Genomic DNA, 19,676 nt, shown 5'->3' with positions numbered 1-19,676 from the left:
AGTTTTCCGGCACATCTTCGCCTTCATCCATGACCTCCCAGCTCCATACTCTTTCCACCCGGTCTTCGTTCCAAGCGAACATAACCCAGCCGATGATCCATCCAGAGGCATTTATGCTAGCCCAGAACTCATGCTCCCCGAAGTTCCCATTCACGACAAACTGCAACGGTTTATCTTCAACCCATTCTCCAATCGCGACAGCGCAGGTAACCACTCCAGCTGCAGGAACGAATCCCTCATCATCGCTGAGTCTTCTCGCGACGATACCAGTGTCGATCTTAGTCGGGAGCTCGAACACATTGGCACCATCCCTGATTCCCTCTATCACATCCATGAACGCCAATGGCACGACTAACTCACGCTTTAACGCTCCTCTTCCTGTCGAACCGACAACTAAACCACAGCCTTATAAGGCGGGTTTAGTTCCTAAGACCTCACCTCTTCGTCCACACTGTTCAGCAAGGGACAGACTCAAATGCTGGATACCAGTCCAGACGAGATCGAGTTGAGATGCCAACAGGAGAATCTTGAGCGTGACTGAAGAGGATCTAGAGAGAGTCCTTATGGTCATCAACCAATCATGGGCTCAAGGAACGAGAGAGTGTTATGGAGCAGGATTACTAGTTTTTCACGTTTTTTGCGACGGTCACACCATTCCCGAAGAACAACGCTGTCCAGCGGACACACTTACCATACTCAACTTTATCTCAGGATGTGCTGGCTCTTACTCCGGAAAAACCCTAGCAAACTATGTCTATGCCGTGCGTGCGTGGCACACGTTGCATGGCCAACCATGGCAGGTGCAACCTGACCAATTGAAGGGAGCCTTAGACGGCGCCATCAATTTTGCCCCGCCAACATCCAAGAAACTCAAACGCAAACCATTCACCACGAAGCTCATTCTAGAGATTTGCCCCCTTCTAAGACTCTCTTCACCTCTAGATGCGGCTGTGTTTGCGTGCTTGACGTGCGCCTTCTACTCGCTCTGCCGAATCGGAGAACTAACCGTAACCGCCATGAACACGTTTCAAACCACGGCACATGTCACACGTTCGAATGTCCAAATGGACGCGGAGGATCGCAATGGATTGCGCGTCACCAAAATCCACTTACCACGCACCAAGACAGCACCTATCACCGGTGAGGACGTATATTGGGCCCAACAAGAAGACCAAACTGATCCCAAAGCCGCTCTTTTGAATCACTTCACAGTCAACAACCCTTCTTCAACCGATCATCTCTTCGCCTGGGTACACCCAAAATACGGCTTAAGGCCACTGTCTCGCACAGTTTTCTTGAAGAGAATCGGGGAAGTGGCTAAGAGGATCGGAGCTGACAATTTGAAAGGGCATGGGCTAAGGATTGGAGGGACGCTAGAGTACTTGTTGCGGGATGTTCCTTTCGATGTGGTCAAATCGATGGGAAGGTGGTCAAGCGACGCCTTCACCATCTATCTACGCCAACACGCTATGATAATGGCGCCCTATCTGCAGGAGTCACATATCCTCGAACCGTTCACACAGTACACCATGCCTCCTCCACGTTGAACAAAGGTACGTGCACATCGCCCTCCTCCTATTTGTTGGGAGTCCATGCTTAGCCTGACGCGTCGCAGGGCTCCTGTTGTTTTTGGGAATCACGGCTTGCCCTGGACTCCGTCCGAAACGATGTTTCGGGTCAAAAAGCCCTGCGGGCTTTTAGCCCAAATAGCGTCATCATACCTCGTATTCTCTATTTGTCACACAGTAGATATTATTGAACGTCAATCATATCAATTTTGGCTTTTGAATAGTCACGAGAACAATCAGCAACGCATAGAGCTTATGATAATAGCCTCATGTTTTGGGCGTCTATTGAGGGGTTAATGCTATAAAACAGGTTTAGAACACCCCATCAGACAAACAGCACTTCTGCAATCTCGAACAAGACACTATCCCCCCACATACCAAGCCCACCTCAACAGTGCCGCAGCTCCACTAAAATGGCGGCGCTCATTCCAAACATCACACCCATTCGAGCATTTGAAGATCACGGGGATCGCGTGGTCGCAGTCGCGGTTTTCAAATCCCCATTTAGCTACGACGAACGCATGGTCACGGGCTCCTATGACGGGATACTTCATCTGTGGGACTTGAAAACAGGTACGGTGTTGAAGAAGATGGAGGGACATCGTAGTCGGGTGCGAGCGTTAGCTATTTCACCAGATGGGAAATGCATAGCAAGCGGCGATGAGAGCGGAGAGCTCATTGCCTGGCATGCAAACACTGGGGAACTCAATCAAACAATCAATAAAGCCCACGATGGCTGCATATTTTCACTTGATTTCTCTTTAGATTCCATGGTGTTGGCCAGTGGGTCATCTGACACCACCACGAAAATATGGAGCACATCAACGTGGAAGGAGCCTCCATATTCAATCAAATGTGGTGGAAATGTCCGCTGTGTTCACTATAATTTGGTATATGGATATCTTGCGATTGCAACAGACAACAATATCCAAATCTACCAGTGTAACAATAGCTAGCTACAACGAAGCTGTTGAACACTTCACTGCTGCTGCCAATGCTAGCACTTTCTTTTACAGATCGCCGATTCACGTGACGTACGATGAATTTGTCGTGGTACGCGGATGTGACTCAACCGAAAATTGATTCGTGCTCAACTGCATGTTTTCCACAGCTCTTTGGCTGGGACCTCAAGTCCTTGTGGCACACTGCGAACCAACAACAGTGTTGCGCATTCTTTCGAGCAGGTAGTTTTGCAGCAGCCATTGAATCGTATCAGTCCATGATGGATAAGATTGATGAGGATATGAAGGCCGACTTACGTGCTTGGTTCGCTGGTAAGTATTCGGTGATATTTCCCTGTCTCGCCGTTTATAATCATCAACTACACTTCACTCAGCTCTCAAGTGAGGTCGAAACATGGTCTATGCTTCCCATAGAGATGGCACGCTTGCAGCGAGCAGTTACTCATAGTTTGAAGTTCCTCATGTAATTTTCATTTGTACCTTGACGGTAGCTGTATTACTTAGATTAGTGCTGCCGTGGTCCGGTTCGGTCCGGTTCAGAGGGTCATAGAGGAGAACCAAGAACCGGACCATTGGTTCGGTTCTATGAAATGTCCGAACCCAGAACCGGACCACAGAGAACGGTTCTCTATGGTCCAGTTCGGTTTTTTTGGGGTCCGAACCCGAACCGGACCCAAAAATTCAGTAGGGAGCGCAGGTAGAAGTTCGAGAGTTTTCTCCTGCATCTACGAAGGTGGGTAGAGACCCTATGGTAATATCTTTGAGTCGAGTCGTGTGCGCGTTAAATATGAATGATCTGTCAGGATAAGCAGCGGTCAATTTGCAAGATATCATTTCGAGTGTAACAAGCACAAGGCATTAACACAGAATACGAGTAATGAGGGAGACAGTAGGTGCTGATAAACTGCTCTGTGTGTGTGTGAACGTGTAGTGAGTACAAGGCGAGACCGGAGTAGATGATGTGCTCAATGGCAGGGTGCAAAGTTAGGAAGTTGGTCAAATATGACTTATCACAGCTTCAAAACGAGCTTTCCCGCTCGTAACCTTCATCTCAGTCCAACAGGTTTTGACGTTTGAAGTTAGGGTCCAGAACTGTTGCAAGAAAATACGGTCCAAAGCGCCACCCGCAAGTGTTTGCGCCATCGTGGAAGTGGTGAATGGTGGTGGCTGGGAGTGTGCAAAGACGCAGGTAACATGGCAGGCACTTGTTGTTGTGCCGCAGTCGATGGTCTCAATACCAAGCGACATCAAGAAGTAGGAGGGCATGAAAGATGGGGCGTGGCATGAGAACAGGTGGGAGAGAGTTAGCACGAGAGAATGGGCACAAGAGGACAGGTACGAGAGAGTAAGCATGAGAAAACGGGCGCAAGATAGCGAGCACAAGCAAACTTGGTCTTTGTCGGCGCGTTGATTTTAGGGGTGGAGGCGGTGGTTTCGCAGGAGTGGGACGATGGGCTTGCGGGAGGAGTTGCACAACGAGACGTGTGGTCTGATTCATCAGTTTGAACAGTGCATATCATGACTTACCTTGTCAATGGGCCTCTGCATTTGATGGAAACAAGTAAATCTTGAAGCTTAAGAATCCCTGAGGCCAAAGTGGATCATCAAAGGAAGGTGTCAAGGCGTGCTTCAACAATGTGGCAAGCTTCTTTCGGTTCGCGGTTCGGAACGGTTCGGGGCCGGTCCGAACCAAAGTCGAACCGTCCGCCCAATGGCAGAACCGAGAACCGTACTATGGTCCGGTTCTGGCTGACACCTGGACCGTGGACCGAACCACAGGAGAACCGGACCAAAAGTCCAGTTCGAACCATGGTTCAGGACCGGACCACGGCAGCACTAACTTAGATAGTCCTTAGTGTTCGTGTCATAATATCCTGGCCCGCTTGAACATGTTTAGCCTATGTTTACTTTTACCTGAAACATCGTCTCGCGCGTCTGTTGTGAAGTTTCAGGCCTCAGGCTGTGAGTTATCAGCGTGACAGTGGTCATATGTGGCTGTGACGTTCGAGTTCGAGTTCGTCATCGCCACACAAACTTGACCATCCATGACACGAGAACTGTACACTGTATGCATCATGTCTCGGCACTGCTAGAACACGAACTGGTGGGCCCCTCTAGAAGGTCATTGCCTTACTGATTGTCATCCTCAACTTGAACCACCCGAAGTCCGAGACAACATGTCTTCGAATTGCCAATTCAAAATCATTGAACCCAAAATACTCCAACGTTCGAACGAAGTTCAATAATAGCTGATTTGAATCAGTTTGAAACAATTATATACTAATAACAAATCGCACAAACCCATGACATGCATGATACTTGGAAACAGAGGAGGTCAACGCAAGCCTCACTGCGACTGTAGGATCTACGCTACAAACGTTTCAGGGAACAGAAGCTCAACATGTCACCGGGTGGGATACTATATTTTGGGGTGATGACTTTATCAAAATGGTCAATCAGGTGAACCGTCTTCCTATCTGCCGCATGGACTCCTGAAACAATTACGATCAGGCCCATCGACTGATGTGGAAAATTGTGGCGACATGACTTGGACGCAGCCCATTCATTTAGATTGGCAAGCAAGGTGATTATGATAATAGCCTCGTGTTTTGGGCATCTAGTGAGGGAGTTATGCTATGAAACAGATTTAAAACACCCCATCACGCGCGCATCTCTGCAACTTCGAGTAAGACACCGTCCCCACACACACATTAGATCCACCTCAACTCTGCTGCAGCTCCACTAAAATGACGACACTCACTCCAAACATCACACCCATTCGAGCATTTGAAGATCACGGGAATCGCGTAGTCGCAGTCGCAGTTATCAATTCCAACTACGGTGAACGCATGGTCACGGGCTCGTATGACGGGCTTCTTCGTCTATGGGACTTGAAAACAGGTGTAATGTTGAAGAAGATGGAGGGGCATCGCAGTCGGGTGCGCGCATTGGCTGTTTCACCAGATGGGCAATGGATAGCAAGCGGCGATGAGAGTGGAGAGCTCATCAACTGGCATGGAAACACTGGAGAACTCAACCAAACGATCAATAAAGCTCACGACGGCTGGATACTTTCGCTTGATTTTTCTTTTTATTCCGCCCTGGCTAGTGGATCATCTGACACCACCACCAAATTATGGAGCACATGGAACATGTTTAGTCGGAAGGAGCCCCAATATTCAATCGACTGTGGTGGAAAGGTCCGCTGTGTTCGGTATTCACTACATGGATATCTCGCAATTACAACAGACCACGATATTCAAATTTACCATAACACCCAGTGCTATTCCAGGATGATGGGTGGCAACTACTCGCTCGCGTGGACGCCAGATGGCACACGACTTTTTTCGGGGGGAAATGGGGCAGATTCCACCATACGAGAGTGGAATATATCGACCTGGAAGCAGGTCGGTGAGCCCTGGAAAGGCCATTTCAAGAATATCCACGCCATTTCTGTGAACTCTAACGGCACTCTCCTTGCCTCCGCATCTCATGACAACCGTGTCCGCCTCTGGCGACTCTCAGATCGAAGAAACATTGCCATATTCAAGCACTCTGGAGAGGTGAACTGCGTCACGTTCTCTGCCGATGGCAAGCGCATCCTCAGTGGAGGTGTGGATAAAAAGATCTCAGAGTGGCCAACATCCGAGGACGCTTTGCCAGAGGACGGTCCAAAGGATGGTCTCATGAAGGAGCAGGCGACGCACCAGGTACATTTGTTTTCATTTTCCCGCTCATTCATCATCTAAGCGGTTTTTTATGGCAAGGCTCAAGGCTACTTTGATTTCAAGGCATGTTCCCACCTTTGACCCTTATAATAACACAATGTGAACATGAATTACGCAGGTTCTCGCTATGAAATCGACAGTCCGCAACGCATGCATAGTTGGGGACTGGCGTACTGCTGAAAGGGTGCTAAATACAGATATTGACACTGATGCCGACAATCACACCGCCTATGCCAATCGTGCATTTGTTATGGCGCGAAAATGCGACTGGAACCAAGCACTTCAAGACGCAATTCAGGTGAGACTGACGTAACCCATCATGACGTCCTTACAAAAGTTAACTTCAATGATGGCATAGTCTGTCAGCATTCAGCCATCGTTGGCAGGCCATATCTCCCAGGGCATTGCTCTCTGCGGGAAAAAGCAGGTTCTGGCTGCAAGGATCTCATTTGACCTCGCGTCCATGTTCACGAACCGAGATTTAAAGACCAATCATTTCCTTTTCTTGATCAAGGCAGGTAAAGTTTTATAACATTTCTCCGTGCTTCATTGCAGTTCTTAGGCCATTGCGTTGTTCAATGCAAATGAACATCAAGAGACAATACTGCGCATCCGAGAGCTAGCTGCGTGTCCCGATGTCGATCCTGTCGCTTGTTGTATAGTGGAAGTGAGCTCGATCACACCAGATTCATATTTTGTTTTTGATTCTTGCCTTTCGTACACCAGGCCCACCTACGTGTCCAACTGGGAAACATAGCCTTGGATGGCGCACGCCACAACGAAGCTGTTGAACACTTCACTGCCGCTGTCAATGCTAGCACTTTCTTTTGCAGATCGCCAATTCATGTGATGTACGATGAATTTGTCGTGGTACGCCGATATGATACAATGGAAAATTCTTTTATGCTCAGCTGCGTGTTTTCCACAGCTCTTTGGCTGGGACCTCAAGTCCTTGTGGAAAACTGCGAACCAGCAACAGTGTTATGCATTCTTTCGAGCAGGTAGTTTTGCAGCAGCTGTCGAATCGTATCAGTCCATGATGGATAAGATTGATGAGGATATGAAGGCCGACTTACGTGCTTGGTTCGCTTGTAACTAGTAACCGTTAACTGCACTTCACTCAGCTCTGGAGTAAAATCGAAACACGCTCTATACTGCCCATGAAGATGGTACACCTGCAAGAACGGTTGCTTATATAGGTTGATTCTCGAGTGGTTTTCATTTCTAACTTGACGGCTGTATTACTCAAATAGTCCTTGGTGCTCGTTCATGTCATCATATACCAGCTTACCTGAACATGTTTGGTAACCCTACGTTTCCGAGTACTTATCTTTACTTTTACTTGTAATAATGCGGTTGGTGTCATACAAAATTGATGGTGTGGCATTGGCGCCTGGCGCCTATTTAAAGTTATCGTGCCCTGACGCCTAATATCAACCATATTTCTTGATGGATGGTCCTGACCACATACAACCATGTCCCAGCAAGACTTAGACCTAAATTGGTCGATATTGTGGGATGCTACCACCTGTCTCACTTGTTATTTTGCGACAGAGCTCAACAATTGGTGTTAGTTTTCGCTTCTTCTTCACTCCTCATCGCTCATCGCTGAAAAAAACTATGCACTCTTATCTAGCGATCAGACATCCATATATCGCAGCTGTAACTCTAATATACATCTCTGGCACTCCTGAACTCCTCCTAACACCACTGCGGATTGCGCGTTATATGTGCTTCCTCCCATTTCGGTTAATCCTTTGGCCGTTCAAACTCTTGACCAGATGCATCCTGTACATCGTCGGTTTCAGAAGACAGGGTGTAGCAAAAGGTACGTCTGCAATTACAGCTGTAGTAGCTACAGGACTTGTCTCATTGCGGCATCAAAGGTTCATACGCATCCCAATACCAATCCCGTCGTTATGGTGGCTATGTACCACCGCAATCTACCTTTTCAAAATTCCAGGCACATGGGGCTACCGATGATTACGAAGACGAAGATGAGCCAGAATCAACGTTTGCGGCTCCTGTGTCTTTCATGACGGGTATTGGAGCCTGGTTTGTCTTAGGCAGGGCGTGGGGATGGTGGTATTGATGCGACGAGCAGTAGTGTGGATGTTCGAGAGGGAGTTGAGTCAGTACCAGCAACATGGAATACACTTGCGATGCTCTAGATATTCATTAATACAACTTATAAGTGTGACGTATATTCGTCTACTCAGTAGAACGATGTGTTCCCGTCAATTCGCTGTCAGCTTGAGCAGCCCCCGTCGAGTATTGCCTGGTATTGGTCGAAAACGATACTATGATGTTTGTGAGAGACTGATTCGCGGAAGCAGCGCGGAGTCTGCCGTGGTCCTTACGAACACCGCGGACTGCCGAATCTAAATTGGTCTGCAACAAATCAATTCTCGTTCGCCTGACAATTTTCCGACATGCGGCGTCACATACACTGGGGAAAAATATATAGAGGCTTGACTTTCTTTCCGCGACACGCACACCACATGGGCGCTGAGCGCTGAGCTGCCGACAGGGTGGGAATGTTGCTTCATTTTGAATGCTCGTGGCCAAGTTTCCGGCTTCTCGACCTTGACTAGACTCGGAGCTGCATTACATATGATACAACATTTATGCATACTTATGGCTGTATGGCATCGACACATCCAGCAGAATTTCGAAAGGCATGTGTTGTGCAGATGGCTTGTCAAATGATCAACCTAATACCTATGACAGATTTAGGATTTCGTGGGAGCTCGATTGATGGATCGATGAACGTTGAACATCCAGCCGGTGAGCGCTTACAGTCGTTCGCACATACTATCACGAAACCTTTAGTATTGACTTTTCACATCTCCAGCTATGACCGACTGGTCGAAATTGTCGAGCAGCATTTTCTCCCAAGGATCCGACGCTTTTTCAGAGGCTAAACAACGAGTGTAGGTCATGCACCCATTGATTCCTAGCCTTTTGCTGATGTCGGTAAACGCATACCTCAGCAGCCAAGCCATTTCTCAGAACGATCTAGACCCGCAGAACATAGACTGGTCTAAAGTATCGAGCAATGTTGCCTCCCGTGTGTCTGATGCTCTGGCAGAGGCCAGACAACTGGCGTATGTTCTTTACCTCGTAATCATTACGCCCTCACTGACGCAATTTAACACGCAGAAATCAGGCTGCGGCTCAAAGAGACATAGACATACAGAACGTTGACCAGTCCAAATTGCTGGGCAATATTGTATCCAGTGTGACCGATGTTCTGACAGGTGCCAAGCGACTGGTGTATGTAATCCGTCCCTTGATTGTTATGCCCTTGCTGATGCAGCTCGATACGCCCGTGTCAGCGATCAGAACATGTCAGCAAAAGATCTAGGCCTGAAAAACATCGACTGGTCTAAAGTATTGGACAACGTTCTCTCCCATGCTTCTAGTGCGCTGGCAACAGCAGGACGACTGGTGTATGTAATTTGCTGCTTCATTATTATGCCTTTGCTGATGGGCTTGATGCACACTTTCTAGTGATCAGGTATTCATATACCACAACTGGCGCTCTGCTATGGCAATTATGTCTCAGCAATACCAGGAGAAACTACGTCCCTTTATTGGAGTAATCTTCAGTAAGTTAAGACAGGTCTCACATCACCACAGACGATCTGACGGAGATCTAGACATAACACGCAACTGCTGGGCCACAATGCGGGGCTGTGATCTCTCTAGCCTTTTGTTCGTTTTGACAGAGGTCAACAACTTGTGTAGGTGGCATTCGGCTCTTGATTGCGATGCCATTGGATTGATGCATGCCTTTCAGCAATCAGGCACCCATATGAATCAGCTGGAGTCTTGCTGGTCATCTCTGCGTTTGGAGATCATGCGATCTTTCTGGCATTATTGCAGTTGACGGGAACAACTGCAATGTTTTTGTGTTTTCTCCCGGCACGGTTGATTATCTCGTGTTTGGGCTTTGGGAGTCGAGGAGTAGAAAAAGGTACACAAACACAATGCTTTCTACTTGCTAACCGAACACGCTATGATAGGTTCATTTGCATCGCAATATCAGTCCCGTCATTACGGTGGTAATGTGCCGCGAGGCTCTGGATTCGCGAAACTCCAATCATATGGGTCCGTCATGCCGACAGTCACCTCGACACTTATCTCATTGTTGGCATATACTGGAGCTGTGATTATCTTGGGCCGGGAGTGGAGGATGCAATTAGGGGACTGGTGTCATTTTGTATCGAATGGAAGGTGATCATCTTGTGGAGATATGTATGTCACCATGGTCAAAATGAATGGCAGGGTTCCGGGTTGGTTTGTGGGGGCTTGATGGATGCCATGGCGCAGGTTACATGTAACTGATGCATAAGTTACAGAACAAGTGCTGGTGGCGTTTGCACTTGTATATGTGTAAATTTGTGACCGGCCAACTTATAAGAGACCGTAACACGCGGAGGCAGCGCGGAGTACCTCGCGGTTCTGCCGACTCGGAATTGATTCGCACATACGTCAGCTTAGAACCTGGCCTCAAACCTCGAGGCACACAGCAAATTTAGGGTGCAGGCAGATGGGCCTTCCGACAGATGCGGCTTGTGTCAAACGACCGAGGTTTCGTGAGAGTTCAATTGGTTGATTCACCGGTTATAACTTACGGTCGTTTGTCCATACTGTCACGAAGCCTGTATTGCCCTTCATGCCTCCAATTATCATTATGTCCGACTGGTCGAAATTGCCAGACATTTTTTTCCCCAAAGTGTCTCTGACAGAGGTCAAACAACAGACGTATATTATTCACCTCTTGGCTATTACGCTTTCGCTGACGCTGTTCGATGCACAGCAATCAGGTCGTGTCCCAGAAAGACATTGACTTGAAAAACGTTGACTGGTCCAAAATATGGGCCGATATTCTTAATGCTCTGGGACAGGCTGGACGTCTGTTGTATGACATTCACTGCTTTATTTTCACGTCTTTGTTGATAGGGGCGCTTGATGCATACTTTCTAGGGTCAATTTGTGGAACACTATCCTTTCCAGTGTTTTGCTCACTTTAATAGAAGTCAACGACTGGTGTAGGTGTCATCCAGCTCTTGATCGCGATATATGATATGGCACTGACACATACTTCACAGCAATCGTGCATCCATATGTCGCAGCCGGTGTCTTGATATTGCTCTCTGCAGTCACAAATATTGGAGTCTTCCTGGCATTATTGCAGCTGACGGGAACAATTGCAGTGTTCCTGTGTCTTCTCCCAGTGCAGCTTGTCATCTGGTGTTTGGGCTTCAGGAGTGAAGGAGTAGCGCAAGGTACACAAATCCCTGGCAGCGGTTTCCACTTCCTAACTGAACACGCCACAACAGGTTCATTTGCATCCGCATATCAGTCCAGTCACTACGGTGGTACTGTGCCACGAGGCTCTTCGTTCGCGCACCTCCAATCAACTGGGGCCACCATGTTGCCAGTTCCATTGACGCTCGTCTCCTTGTTATCGTATGTTGGAGTTGCGATTGTCTTGGGCCGGGAGTGGGGGTGGTGGCTCTAATGAGGCAACTGGGTTGTCGTATCGTGTCGAAAGGAAGCTGAGATTGTGCAGTTGAGTGAAGGTCTGGGTTTGCGAGTGATCAGGCCGAAGAGCCGATGATACTACGTACATATGTATGGCCTTTGTCTAGAGAATGACAACGTGGATTTAATTTTATGGAAACATGCACCAGCGCGCTTGGCATTTACTTTATAAACAGATTTGTTCGGTTAGCAGGCTTACATGCATACAGCCATGTCCCAGCAAGATTTAGACCTACCCGACACTGACTGGCCTGAACTATGGAACATTATGCACGCCTCTTCACTTTATGCTCTGCCAAAAGTCACTACTAACTGGTGTAGGTTATTTCAAGTTGTTTCTTCACGATATTGTTTATAAACTTGACAACGCAATCTCCAGCAACCAGGCATCCATATGTCGCAGCTGGAGCTTTGATATTGATCTCTGCCAATCCTGAACTCTTACTTACGCCACTACGGCTCGCGGGGAGGTTTACATTGTACATTTTCGGTTTCAGGAGACAAGGGGTAGCGAAAGGTACATCGTACTCATTCAACTACAGATGTCTCATGATCTTGAACACGAATATGACAGATTCATTGGCATCCCAGTACCAGTCCCATCTCTATGGTGGCTACGTACCACGGGACTCTACCTTTGCGAGATTCCAGTCATACGGGGCCGCTGACGATGACATGGAAGAAGCACTGAGATTAGCGAGCGTTGAAGAACATGAGAATAGAGATCAACCTGAAACAGAATCGATGCTTGAGGTTGGTGTCTCCTGGCTGTCAGGTATTGGAGCTGTGTTTGTCTTGGGCAGGAGGTGGGGTGGTGGAATTGATGTGGTTGCTGGACATCGTGTACGTTGAGTGGAGGGAGTGGTAGTCAAACGTGGAACCATAGTATCGACGGAATCCCAAGTGAGATGTTCATGTCTCCTTGATCAGTAAAAGTGTAGTCAAAACGTACGCTTGTTCCTCGAGTAGGACTTGAGTTTCGCTTAGCTAATTATACGCGTCGCGGTGTCTGAATCCGATGGTCGCGCTCAAAGTTTACGCTCGAATGTCTTCCCGTCGTCGACCTCCGTTTGAACTTTGCAGCAAATTCAGGATGACTTTGTGAAAACGACAAGTTTGACTCTGGCATCGTGGGAGTTCAACGTTCAACAATTGATGGTAGGTGTCCATGATCATGTGCATGAGCGCTTGGTCGCTCTTCTTCACGCCTACTAGTCACCAGATTCAACCATGCCCAAGGAAGATACAAAACTGCCCGACTGGTCGAAATTGTCGGGTATTGCTCTTTCCAGTGCTTCCCATGCTCTGGCAGAGGTCAAACAAATGAGGTTATTGGCCCCATGAGTATGCACTGGCATGGCCTTTGCTGATGGTAGCTTAACATGTTTCAGCAATCAGGCCGTGTCCCCGCCCAATGTAAACCTGCCTGACTGGTCGAAAGTGTCGGGCGCTGTTCTATCCCGTGCGTCCGATGCTCTGGCGGAGGTCAAACAACTAAGGTTCTTCGCCCCTTGACTATGCATGCATCTTGTTAATGCGGTTTGCACTCTTTTCAGCAATCAAGCCATATCTAAGAAAGATGATATAAACCTGCCAAACATAGACTGGTCGAAAGTATCGGGTGATATCGTCTCTCATGGGTCCGACGCTCTGACAGGGGCTAAACAATTGGTGTATGTTATTCACTTCTTGATTATTCTGCCTTGACTGATGGCCTGATGCACACTTTCTAGTAATCGGGTTTCCGCGCATGGCCACTGGAGCTCTTATATGCCAGTGCTTCAGCAATACCAGGAGAAGGCGTGGCAGCGCATAGGGATGATATCGAGTACGTTAATAGGGATCTGATTTCTTCGCGGACGATCTAACAGAGGCCTAGACCCATTCGGTGTTCACTCGATCAAAGTGTGGGGGACTATTCTCGCGGGCACTTCCAAATTGCGGGACAACATTTTCTCGGGCGTTTCCAAATTGTGGGGTGTCATTCCCTCGGACCCTTTCAGATTGTGGAGGTTCATCCTTTCTAAATTATGGGGCACTGCTAGAACTCCCTTGAGCACTTCCGATTCCAATTCGTTCACTGCCCTCTCCTGTGTTTCGTATGCTCTGACAGGAGTTAACGCCTGGTGTAGGTCATTTCTCCTCTTGTTGACAACATTTTCTGAACGGCTTAAACACTTCCAGCGATCAGGCATCCATATTTCGCAGCTGCAGTTTTGCTATCCATCTCTGGGGATCCTGATATCCTTCTTGGGCCATTGACGGGAAAACCTGCACCGTACACTCGGACCTCGACTGTTCCCAATTACTGCGAAAATGCGATCACGAATGAATACGAGAATGTGGATGCACGCAAAAGTGAATCGACGATCGTGCTTAGTGTCTCTTGGATGACGGGTCTTGGAGCTTTGTTTGTTTTGGGTAGGACATGGGGGTGGTGGGATTGATATGGTGATGCCGTGTATTAGTGTGTTGCGCCGAAGTGTTCTGTAGGTGCACCAATATTCGAAGCCTTTACTGACAACATCTCAACGAACAAGTCCTTACTGATTCCACCGATTCCAACGCCTAACAATCGTAATATCTATCCAGTGACCATACCACATGGTATGAAGCACACTGCCGTAGGCAGAAACCCTTTGAACCAACTGTGTATCTTGTGAAAGTGAAATTCTCCAAGCAACTATTATATCGTGCACAACTGAACTTTCTTTCGGATGATCCTCACTCACCATCCAGCGCGCTTGAGAGCCCTGCATTATGACCTATCATCTGGATCAGCACCCTTTCTTCCAAGCTGATGTGCGAAACCTACGGTGTTTAAGAGATAGGACCCGTGGCCCTCGACGCCACTTCCTGCTTTCGCCCAGTCAGCATCAGGAAAATGACGATGTGCTTATTCTATTCAATAAATTCGTGAAATAACAGCCGTACGCATTATTACTTGATCTTCATTATCCAGCTTGAGTTTTTTTCTATACCACAAGCTGACCGTAGGCTAACAGCGTCGGAATGAAGACGGTCAACTGTTGTTTGTCCTTATTGAATTCTGAGGTCATTACATAATCTGTAAGTATACGCATTGTGCAAACAAGCCCCAATTACCTTGCTTCATTCAAGAGTCCGTATCCTATGGTACGCTGCCACTCTGAGAACTTGAGGCAACATTAACGGTCGTAATGTCAGACAGTTTGCACCTACTATCTACGTGGTGCGTGCAAGTACGGCGATAGATGTCGCAACGAGCATCCAGCGGATAGAGCACAACAGAGTGGTTTTGGGAGTACGTTGTCTCAACTTTCCCCGGGCTTTTCTTTCATATTCTCACATATAATTATTAGATCAAAGTTGGACCAATAATAATTCGAGAGACATAGCAGTTCCATATTCGTAAGTTATTCGAGATCTATGACGCAGGAAGGTCGACATACGGTCAATCTGTTAACACCATGGTTTGTAGCATTGAATCAGTGACAAGAGACATCACCCCTCTACAAGATAAACCTTTATGGCCACTGTCATCCTATGGCGCTGCAAAGTATGAACCGGTGGTTATCAGTGGACTAGATGAGTCGCCTGAGGAACTTCGCGCGAAGGCAGTGACTGCGTTGAAGGCAGGGACTATCAACGAATATGTGCGTAGTATAATAAAGAAAGTATATCCTTCCTTGACGACTGATCAATCTACCTATAGATGAAATATGAGTCAGACAAAATAGCTGCCTCAGAACAGGCGTACAACAGCGCCAGGAGCAACGTTCAACAGTTGCATGACGCTGCTCTCAAATTGAGCAAGGAAGCAACCTCGCCTGGGTCGAGTGCGCTCGGACATGTGTCCGCTTTTGGTGGGCTATCAGCATTTGGTAGCGGGCCAGCGTTTGGTTCTGGCCCTCAACCATCGGTGCCTGGCGCGGCTTCCAGTGCCTTTGGAAAGTCTGCATTTGGCCAGCCTGCGTTTGGCCAGACAGGGTTTGGCACATCTGCGACGACATCTGCATTTGGACAACCTGCGCAAACGACATCTGTGTTTGGCCAACCTGCCCAGACTACGTCAACGTTTGGGCAGCCACAACAATCAACATCTGCCTTCGCGCAACCACAACAATCAACATCCGCCTTCGCGCAACCACAACAATCAACATCCGCCTTCGCGCAACCACAACAGTCAACGTCTGCATTCGGGCAGCCGCAGCAGCCAACTTCTGCGTTTGGGCAGCCTGTTCAGACGACATCAGCGTTCGGGCAGCAGCCAAGCTCTGCGTTCGGGCAACCCTCTGCATTCGGTTCAGCCACTCAGCCAACGTCAGCTTTCGGACAATCTTCGTTGATTAAACCTGGGTCAGGTGCATTTGGCTCTTCGGCACCTTCCACAGGCGCATTTGGGCCTCCATCATCAGCATTTGGAAGCACTGGCACTGGCATTGGAGCCAGTGGCGGTTTTTCTGCCTTTGCACCTCAGCCATCTGGGTTTGCGTCAGCACCGACGCAATCATCAGCGTTTGGACAACCATCATTTGGAGCCCCTGCCCCTGGGCCAACACAAAGTGCATTTGCTGCACCTGCACAGGTAGAAAGTGCTTTTAATTCTGCGACACCCTCGCAAAGTGCTTTTGGCTCTATGTCATCTGCACCAAGCCCAATCGGCGCGTCCTCCGCAACATCCCAGTCTGCCTTCGGAGTAGCGCCGGCGACGTCTGCGTTCGGTAGTACAGGCGCCGGAGCTCCATCCTTCGGCGTTCCTGCGCCTGCTACTACTACTGCTTCCGCAACTCCGATGGCAACAACCCCAATCGATGCTTCGAAACCGTCTGCATCAGCACCTGGGTTTTCACGATCTAAAATTCAGATAAAACCTGACAGATACGCTGCATTATTACCGCCAAACTACATGGACATAATACCAGCAGATGTCAAAGCTGCATTCGCGGCAGAGAAGTTCGAATGGGGGAAGGTACCAGAGTGGATACCGCCGAAGGAGGTGCGGTAGGATTCATTGTAGTGGCAACGGACTATTGTATGAGTCGGTCTTATGTTTTTTTACAAACTCCATTATAGAATCGCATTGTACAACACTTCACTGTACCACTGTCGATTTAAGTAACAGACGCTTGATGCTACATAGTAGCGTGGTCTAGATTTGGAAAGAGCAGCATTTAATGTTTCCGAAAATCATATACTTCGGATACTCCGGTAAGCACTAAAAAGAACTCTATCGTAGTTATCGATCCCATCTTGATTGTCTACCACAACGTTCATCAAAATGCCTTCAAGGATTGCTGAGCCCTCTGCGGCAGACACGATAGTAACCCAGGACTTGGCGTTCATTACCTTTCCGCCCTTCCCCAAACCCCCACCGGGTGTGACACTCATCCCTTTCAAAGATTTCAGGGCGCGCGGGATACAGCTGTTTGAAGTTGTTGGCGGCCAGAATGAGGAAGACATGGAGCTCGATGGCCTGGGCATACCCACCGTCGAGTTGCGCGTGAAGCATTCAACTGATGAGTGCAAGAGCAACACACGCAAGAGGAAACGTAAGAAGAAGACTGCTGGCGTAGACAGCGCGCCTGCAAGGAAGGTCCCGTGGTACGAAGAGTGGGAGGAAGGTGAAGATCTGCGTATCACGAAGGGCAAGTTCGATTCGTAGGTCGTTTTTTTTCTTACCACCTTTGATCCCATCTCAAGGTCTGCGATATCGTGAATTGTTGCTGATCAGCTTTTTAGGAATATATCTCATGTGGATCGCCTCTTTCACGCTGCAAACGACTTTCGGGTCAATCGCACTTGGCCGCCGGTCACTTCTGGGGTCAGCCAGCTCTGGGACCAGGTAGTTATTTTCGTTTTTGTGCTTGCGCGAACCTTACACTTTCTCGTAGTTTCGTCTGTACGTTGGACTGCTTGTCAATCCAACGGTCTATCGTAAACCGACCAAAGACGAAGCGGGTGACGATGACGACGATGACTGCAATAGCCCTTCTAATACTCAGACCAACGGGGAGGATACCTTGGAACTAGCTCCTTCCTTAAAGGATCCTGCTAGCTCAACTTACTCTGTTGAATTAGACGATCACGACGACGACGAAGGTTTACAGGCACGCAAATCTGATCTAGAAGAACAACGCGAGGAGAAGCTGATCGTGTTCTTGAACGACCCGGAGAAGTCGGTGACAATTTTCCTATCGTCTTACATGCGTGAACAAGGCCTCATCTGGTTTGTTTCTCAATAATAACTTTTAACGTGTTTCTTATTGGAGTATCTCTCGTAGGTCAGAGAGGAACCTCGTTAACGCACCACACCTCCTCAGCTTTTTCTTGAACTTTGTCCTGCGGAACCGTGTCCTCCCAAAAGCATCGCATGAACGCGGCATCCGTAGTGCCCTTGACATTGTGGAGCTCGCGAAGAAGGAGCTGCCCCTGACATACAAGATCGGGCAGGCGTTACCCGATGTGTTCAGCGATGGCTGCAAGGAGTGCTTTGGCCGCAAAGGCGGGATTGAATGGTCCTTTGACGAACACCTAAAGACAACTGATCAGCCTGCTCCAGGTAATATCAGCCATCTACATGTGATGGCTTATCGATCAGTTAAAATTCCATTTTCAGTCGATGCGACTATTACTGTTACCGATCAGCATGGTACTGAAACGGAGATCGTTCTCCCAGATACGGAGGAAACGGCACTTAAAGATGCCATCGAGGACAATGTTGACATGGAGATCCAGGTTACTAACATGCGCACTACTGCCCTCGTCGCTAATGCCAACACCATCGCCCCTATCACCACCGCACCACCCGACATTTGGTCTGGAGACACGACAGACACTGTTGCCGGCGGGTGGGGTGCAACGGGCGACACCGGAGGTTGGGGTTCTGTAGGTTCTGACACCTGGGGTGCCATCGGCGATGGCGGCACATGGGGCCCTGCGGATGACAATGACGAATGGGGTGCGGACTCCGCCCCACTCTCATTTGCACCCGAAGTGACTGAGCCCTCTTGGCTTTCCCCACCGCCCTCGCTCACGTCTCTCCTGGGTCCCACCTCTTTCCCACTGACTCACAGCACAGGGGTCGTGGAGTCCTCCACGCGCCGTATCAAAGCGATTCACCTGCCTCCGAAGGATAAGGCAAAGATCAAGGGTGACACAGCGGAAATGGTGGAGGATGAGTTAGAGCGGCGGTTTGCGCGGGTTGTCATGAGCCCGTGGGGGAGGGAGGAGAGTGATATTCCAAAGCCATTCATTCGCAAGACCTCCCGCGGTGCAGTGGTCATGCCCGACGGCGAGGTTGAAGGCAGCGGGTCCGGAAAGCCGCACAATCCATATGAGGACGATATCGTCCTGGTCTTAGAGCCTACCTTACTCGATACGCTGAGCCTCGGGATGGGACTTGGAGGGTTATGGGTGCAGATCGTGCGCGAGGAGAACGAAGCGCCGAAGAAGTCTGACGGAAAACGCGGAAAGAAAGCCAAAGGTCCTCTGGATGAACTTTCGGGGAATTACTGGTACCTCGAAGAGTTGATGGGCATCTTCCCAAGCTATTTCATGTCCAGGGAGAACGCGAAGTAGACCATCTTATTTGTCTTGTCTTATCATGCTTTGCTTTTTGCTTTCAAAGTTTAGTGTTTGATGCTATCACAATGTATACTTACCTTTGACTTACCCGCTTACTCGACGCTAGTGTATGTGCTTTTCATGACTATCTTAAATTGAATGCTAAGAGATGTTGGATTTTTCGTTCCGCAATACGCCAGCATATCTACATAGTACATGTTGAAGGTACATGAATGTCGGTCACGCAACTTGCCATCGCGAAGGTATGGATAGTGACTTCTACGAACACATGGAGCACAGCACATGATGCAGTGTAGGCT

At 48.6% G+C, this 19,676-nt stretch overlaps 8 protein-coding genes across 8 annotated transcripts; 7 read left to right on the top strand and 1 right to left on the bottom strand.

The window, feature by feature from the left end:
* Positions 1-3,441: 3,441 nt before the first annotated feature.
* Positions 3,442-4,078, bottom strand: HD556DRAFT_1416647 (uncharacterized protein). Its single transcript, XM_041304350.1, has one exon. The coding sequence runs from the start codon at positions 3,881-3,883 to the stop codon at positions 3,527-3,529; it is 357 nt and encodes a 118-aa protein (XP_041153747.1). The 5' UTR covers positions 3,884-4,078; the 3' UTR covers positions 3,442-3,526.
* A 3,628-nt stretch (positions 4,079-7,706) lies between these two features.
* Positions 7,707-8,559, top strand: HD556DRAFT_1063502 (uncharacterized protein). The gene is made up of 3 exons (XM_041296047.1): positions 7,707-7,827; positions 7,895-8,086; positions 8,145-8,559. Exons 1-3 carry the CDS (start codon positions 7,734-7,736, stop codon positions 8,348-8,350), a joined length of 492 nt encoding a protein of 163 aa, XP_041153746.1. The 5' UTR covers positions 7,707-7,733; the 3' UTR covers positions 8,351-8,559.
* Positions 8,560-8,885: 326 nt separating this feature from the next.
* HD556DRAFT_1313627 (uncharacterized protein) lies at positions 8,886-10,501 on the top strand (the record flags this gene model as incomplete). Its single annotated transcript, XM_041300823.1, has 8 exons — positions 8,886-9,045; positions 9,113-9,191; positions 9,219-9,365; positions 9,421-9,518; positions 9,578-9,710; positions 9,772-9,869; positions 10,061-10,237; positions 10,287-10,501. 8 exons carry the CDS (start codon positions 8,886-8,888, stop codon positions 10,499-10,501), a joined length of 1,107 nt encoding a protein of 368 aa, XP_041153745.1.
* Positions 10,502-10,753: 252 nt separating this feature from the next.
* Positions 10,754-11,934, top strand: HD556DRAFT_1416625 (uncharacterized protein). Its single transcript, XM_041304349.1, has 6 exons — positions 10,754-10,859; positions 10,925-11,028; positions 11,084-11,185; positions 11,251-11,315; positions 11,376-11,552; positions 11,607-11,934. The coding sequence occupies exons 1-6, from the start codon at positions 10,830-10,832 to the stop codon at positions 11,786-11,788; spliced, it is 660 nt and encodes a 219-aa protein (XP_041153744.1). The 5' UTR covers positions 10,754-10,829; the 3' UTR covers positions 11,789-11,934.
* A 68-nt stretch (positions 11,935-12,002) lies between these two features.
* Positions 12,003-12,843, top strand: HD556DRAFT_1416624 (uncharacterized protein). The gene is made up of 3 exons (XM_041304348.1): positions 12,003-12,128; positions 12,191-12,328; positions 12,386-12,843. Exons 1-3 carry the CDS (start codon positions 12,011-12,013, stop codon positions 12,661-12,663), a joined length of 534 nt encoding a protein of 177 aa, XP_041153743.1. The 5' UTR covers positions 12,003-12,010; the 3' UTR covers positions 12,664-12,843.
* A 9-nt stretch (positions 12,844-12,852) lies between these two features.
* Positions 12,853-14,306, top strand: HD556DRAFT_1063412 (uncharacterized protein). Its single transcript, XM_041296046.1, has 6 exons — positions 12,853-13,139; positions 13,203-13,310; positions 13,368-13,484; positions 13,545-13,639; positions 13,691-13,939; positions 13,996-14,306. The coding sequence occupies exons 1-6, from the start codon at positions 13,042-13,044 to the stop codon at positions 14,256-14,258; spliced, it is 930 nt and encodes a 309-aa protein (XP_041153742.1). The 5' UTR covers positions 12,853-13,041; the 3' UTR covers positions 14,259-14,306.
* Positions 14,307-14,922: 616 nt separating this feature from the next.
* On the top strand, positions 14,923-16,959 carry HD556DRAFT_1416613 (uncharacterized protein). Its single transcript, XM_041304347.1, has 6 exons — positions 14,923-14,946; positions 14,998-15,094; positions 15,153-15,201; positions 15,272-15,446; positions 15,506-15,808; positions 15,839-16,959. The coding sequence occupies exons 1-6, from the start codon at positions 14,944-14,946 to the stop codon at positions 16,796-16,798; spliced, it is 1,587 nt and encodes a 528-aa protein (XP_041153741.1). The 5' UTR covers positions 14,923-14,943; the 3' UTR covers positions 16,799-16,959.
* A 22-nt stretch (positions 16,960-16,981) lies between these two features.
* HD556DRAFT_1416612 (uncharacterized protein) lies at positions 16,982-19,538 on the top strand. The gene is made up of 5 exons (XM_041304346.1): positions 16,982-17,451; positions 17,533-17,635; positions 17,685-18,019; positions 18,075-18,352; positions 18,410-19,538. Exons 1-5 carry the CDS (start codon positions 17,072-17,074, stop codon positions 19,369-19,371), a joined length of 2,058 nt encoding a protein of 685 aa, XP_041153740.1. The 5' UTR covers positions 16,982-17,071; the 3' UTR covers positions 19,372-19,538.
* The last annotated feature ends 138 nt before the right edge of the window (positions 19,539-19,676 follow it).

Source organism: Suillus plorans (assembly GCF_016647745.1).
Source record: "Suillus plorans strain S12 chromosome Unknown HD556scaffold_95, whole genome shotgun sequence".
In the NCBI taxonomy this organism is placed as follows: Eukaryota; Fungi; Basidiomycota; class Agaricomycetes; order Boletales; family Suillaceae; genus Suillus; species Suillus plorans.
Note: the sequence above shows the minus strand (reverse complement) of the source record. Positions and strands in the feature narration are given on the sequence as shown.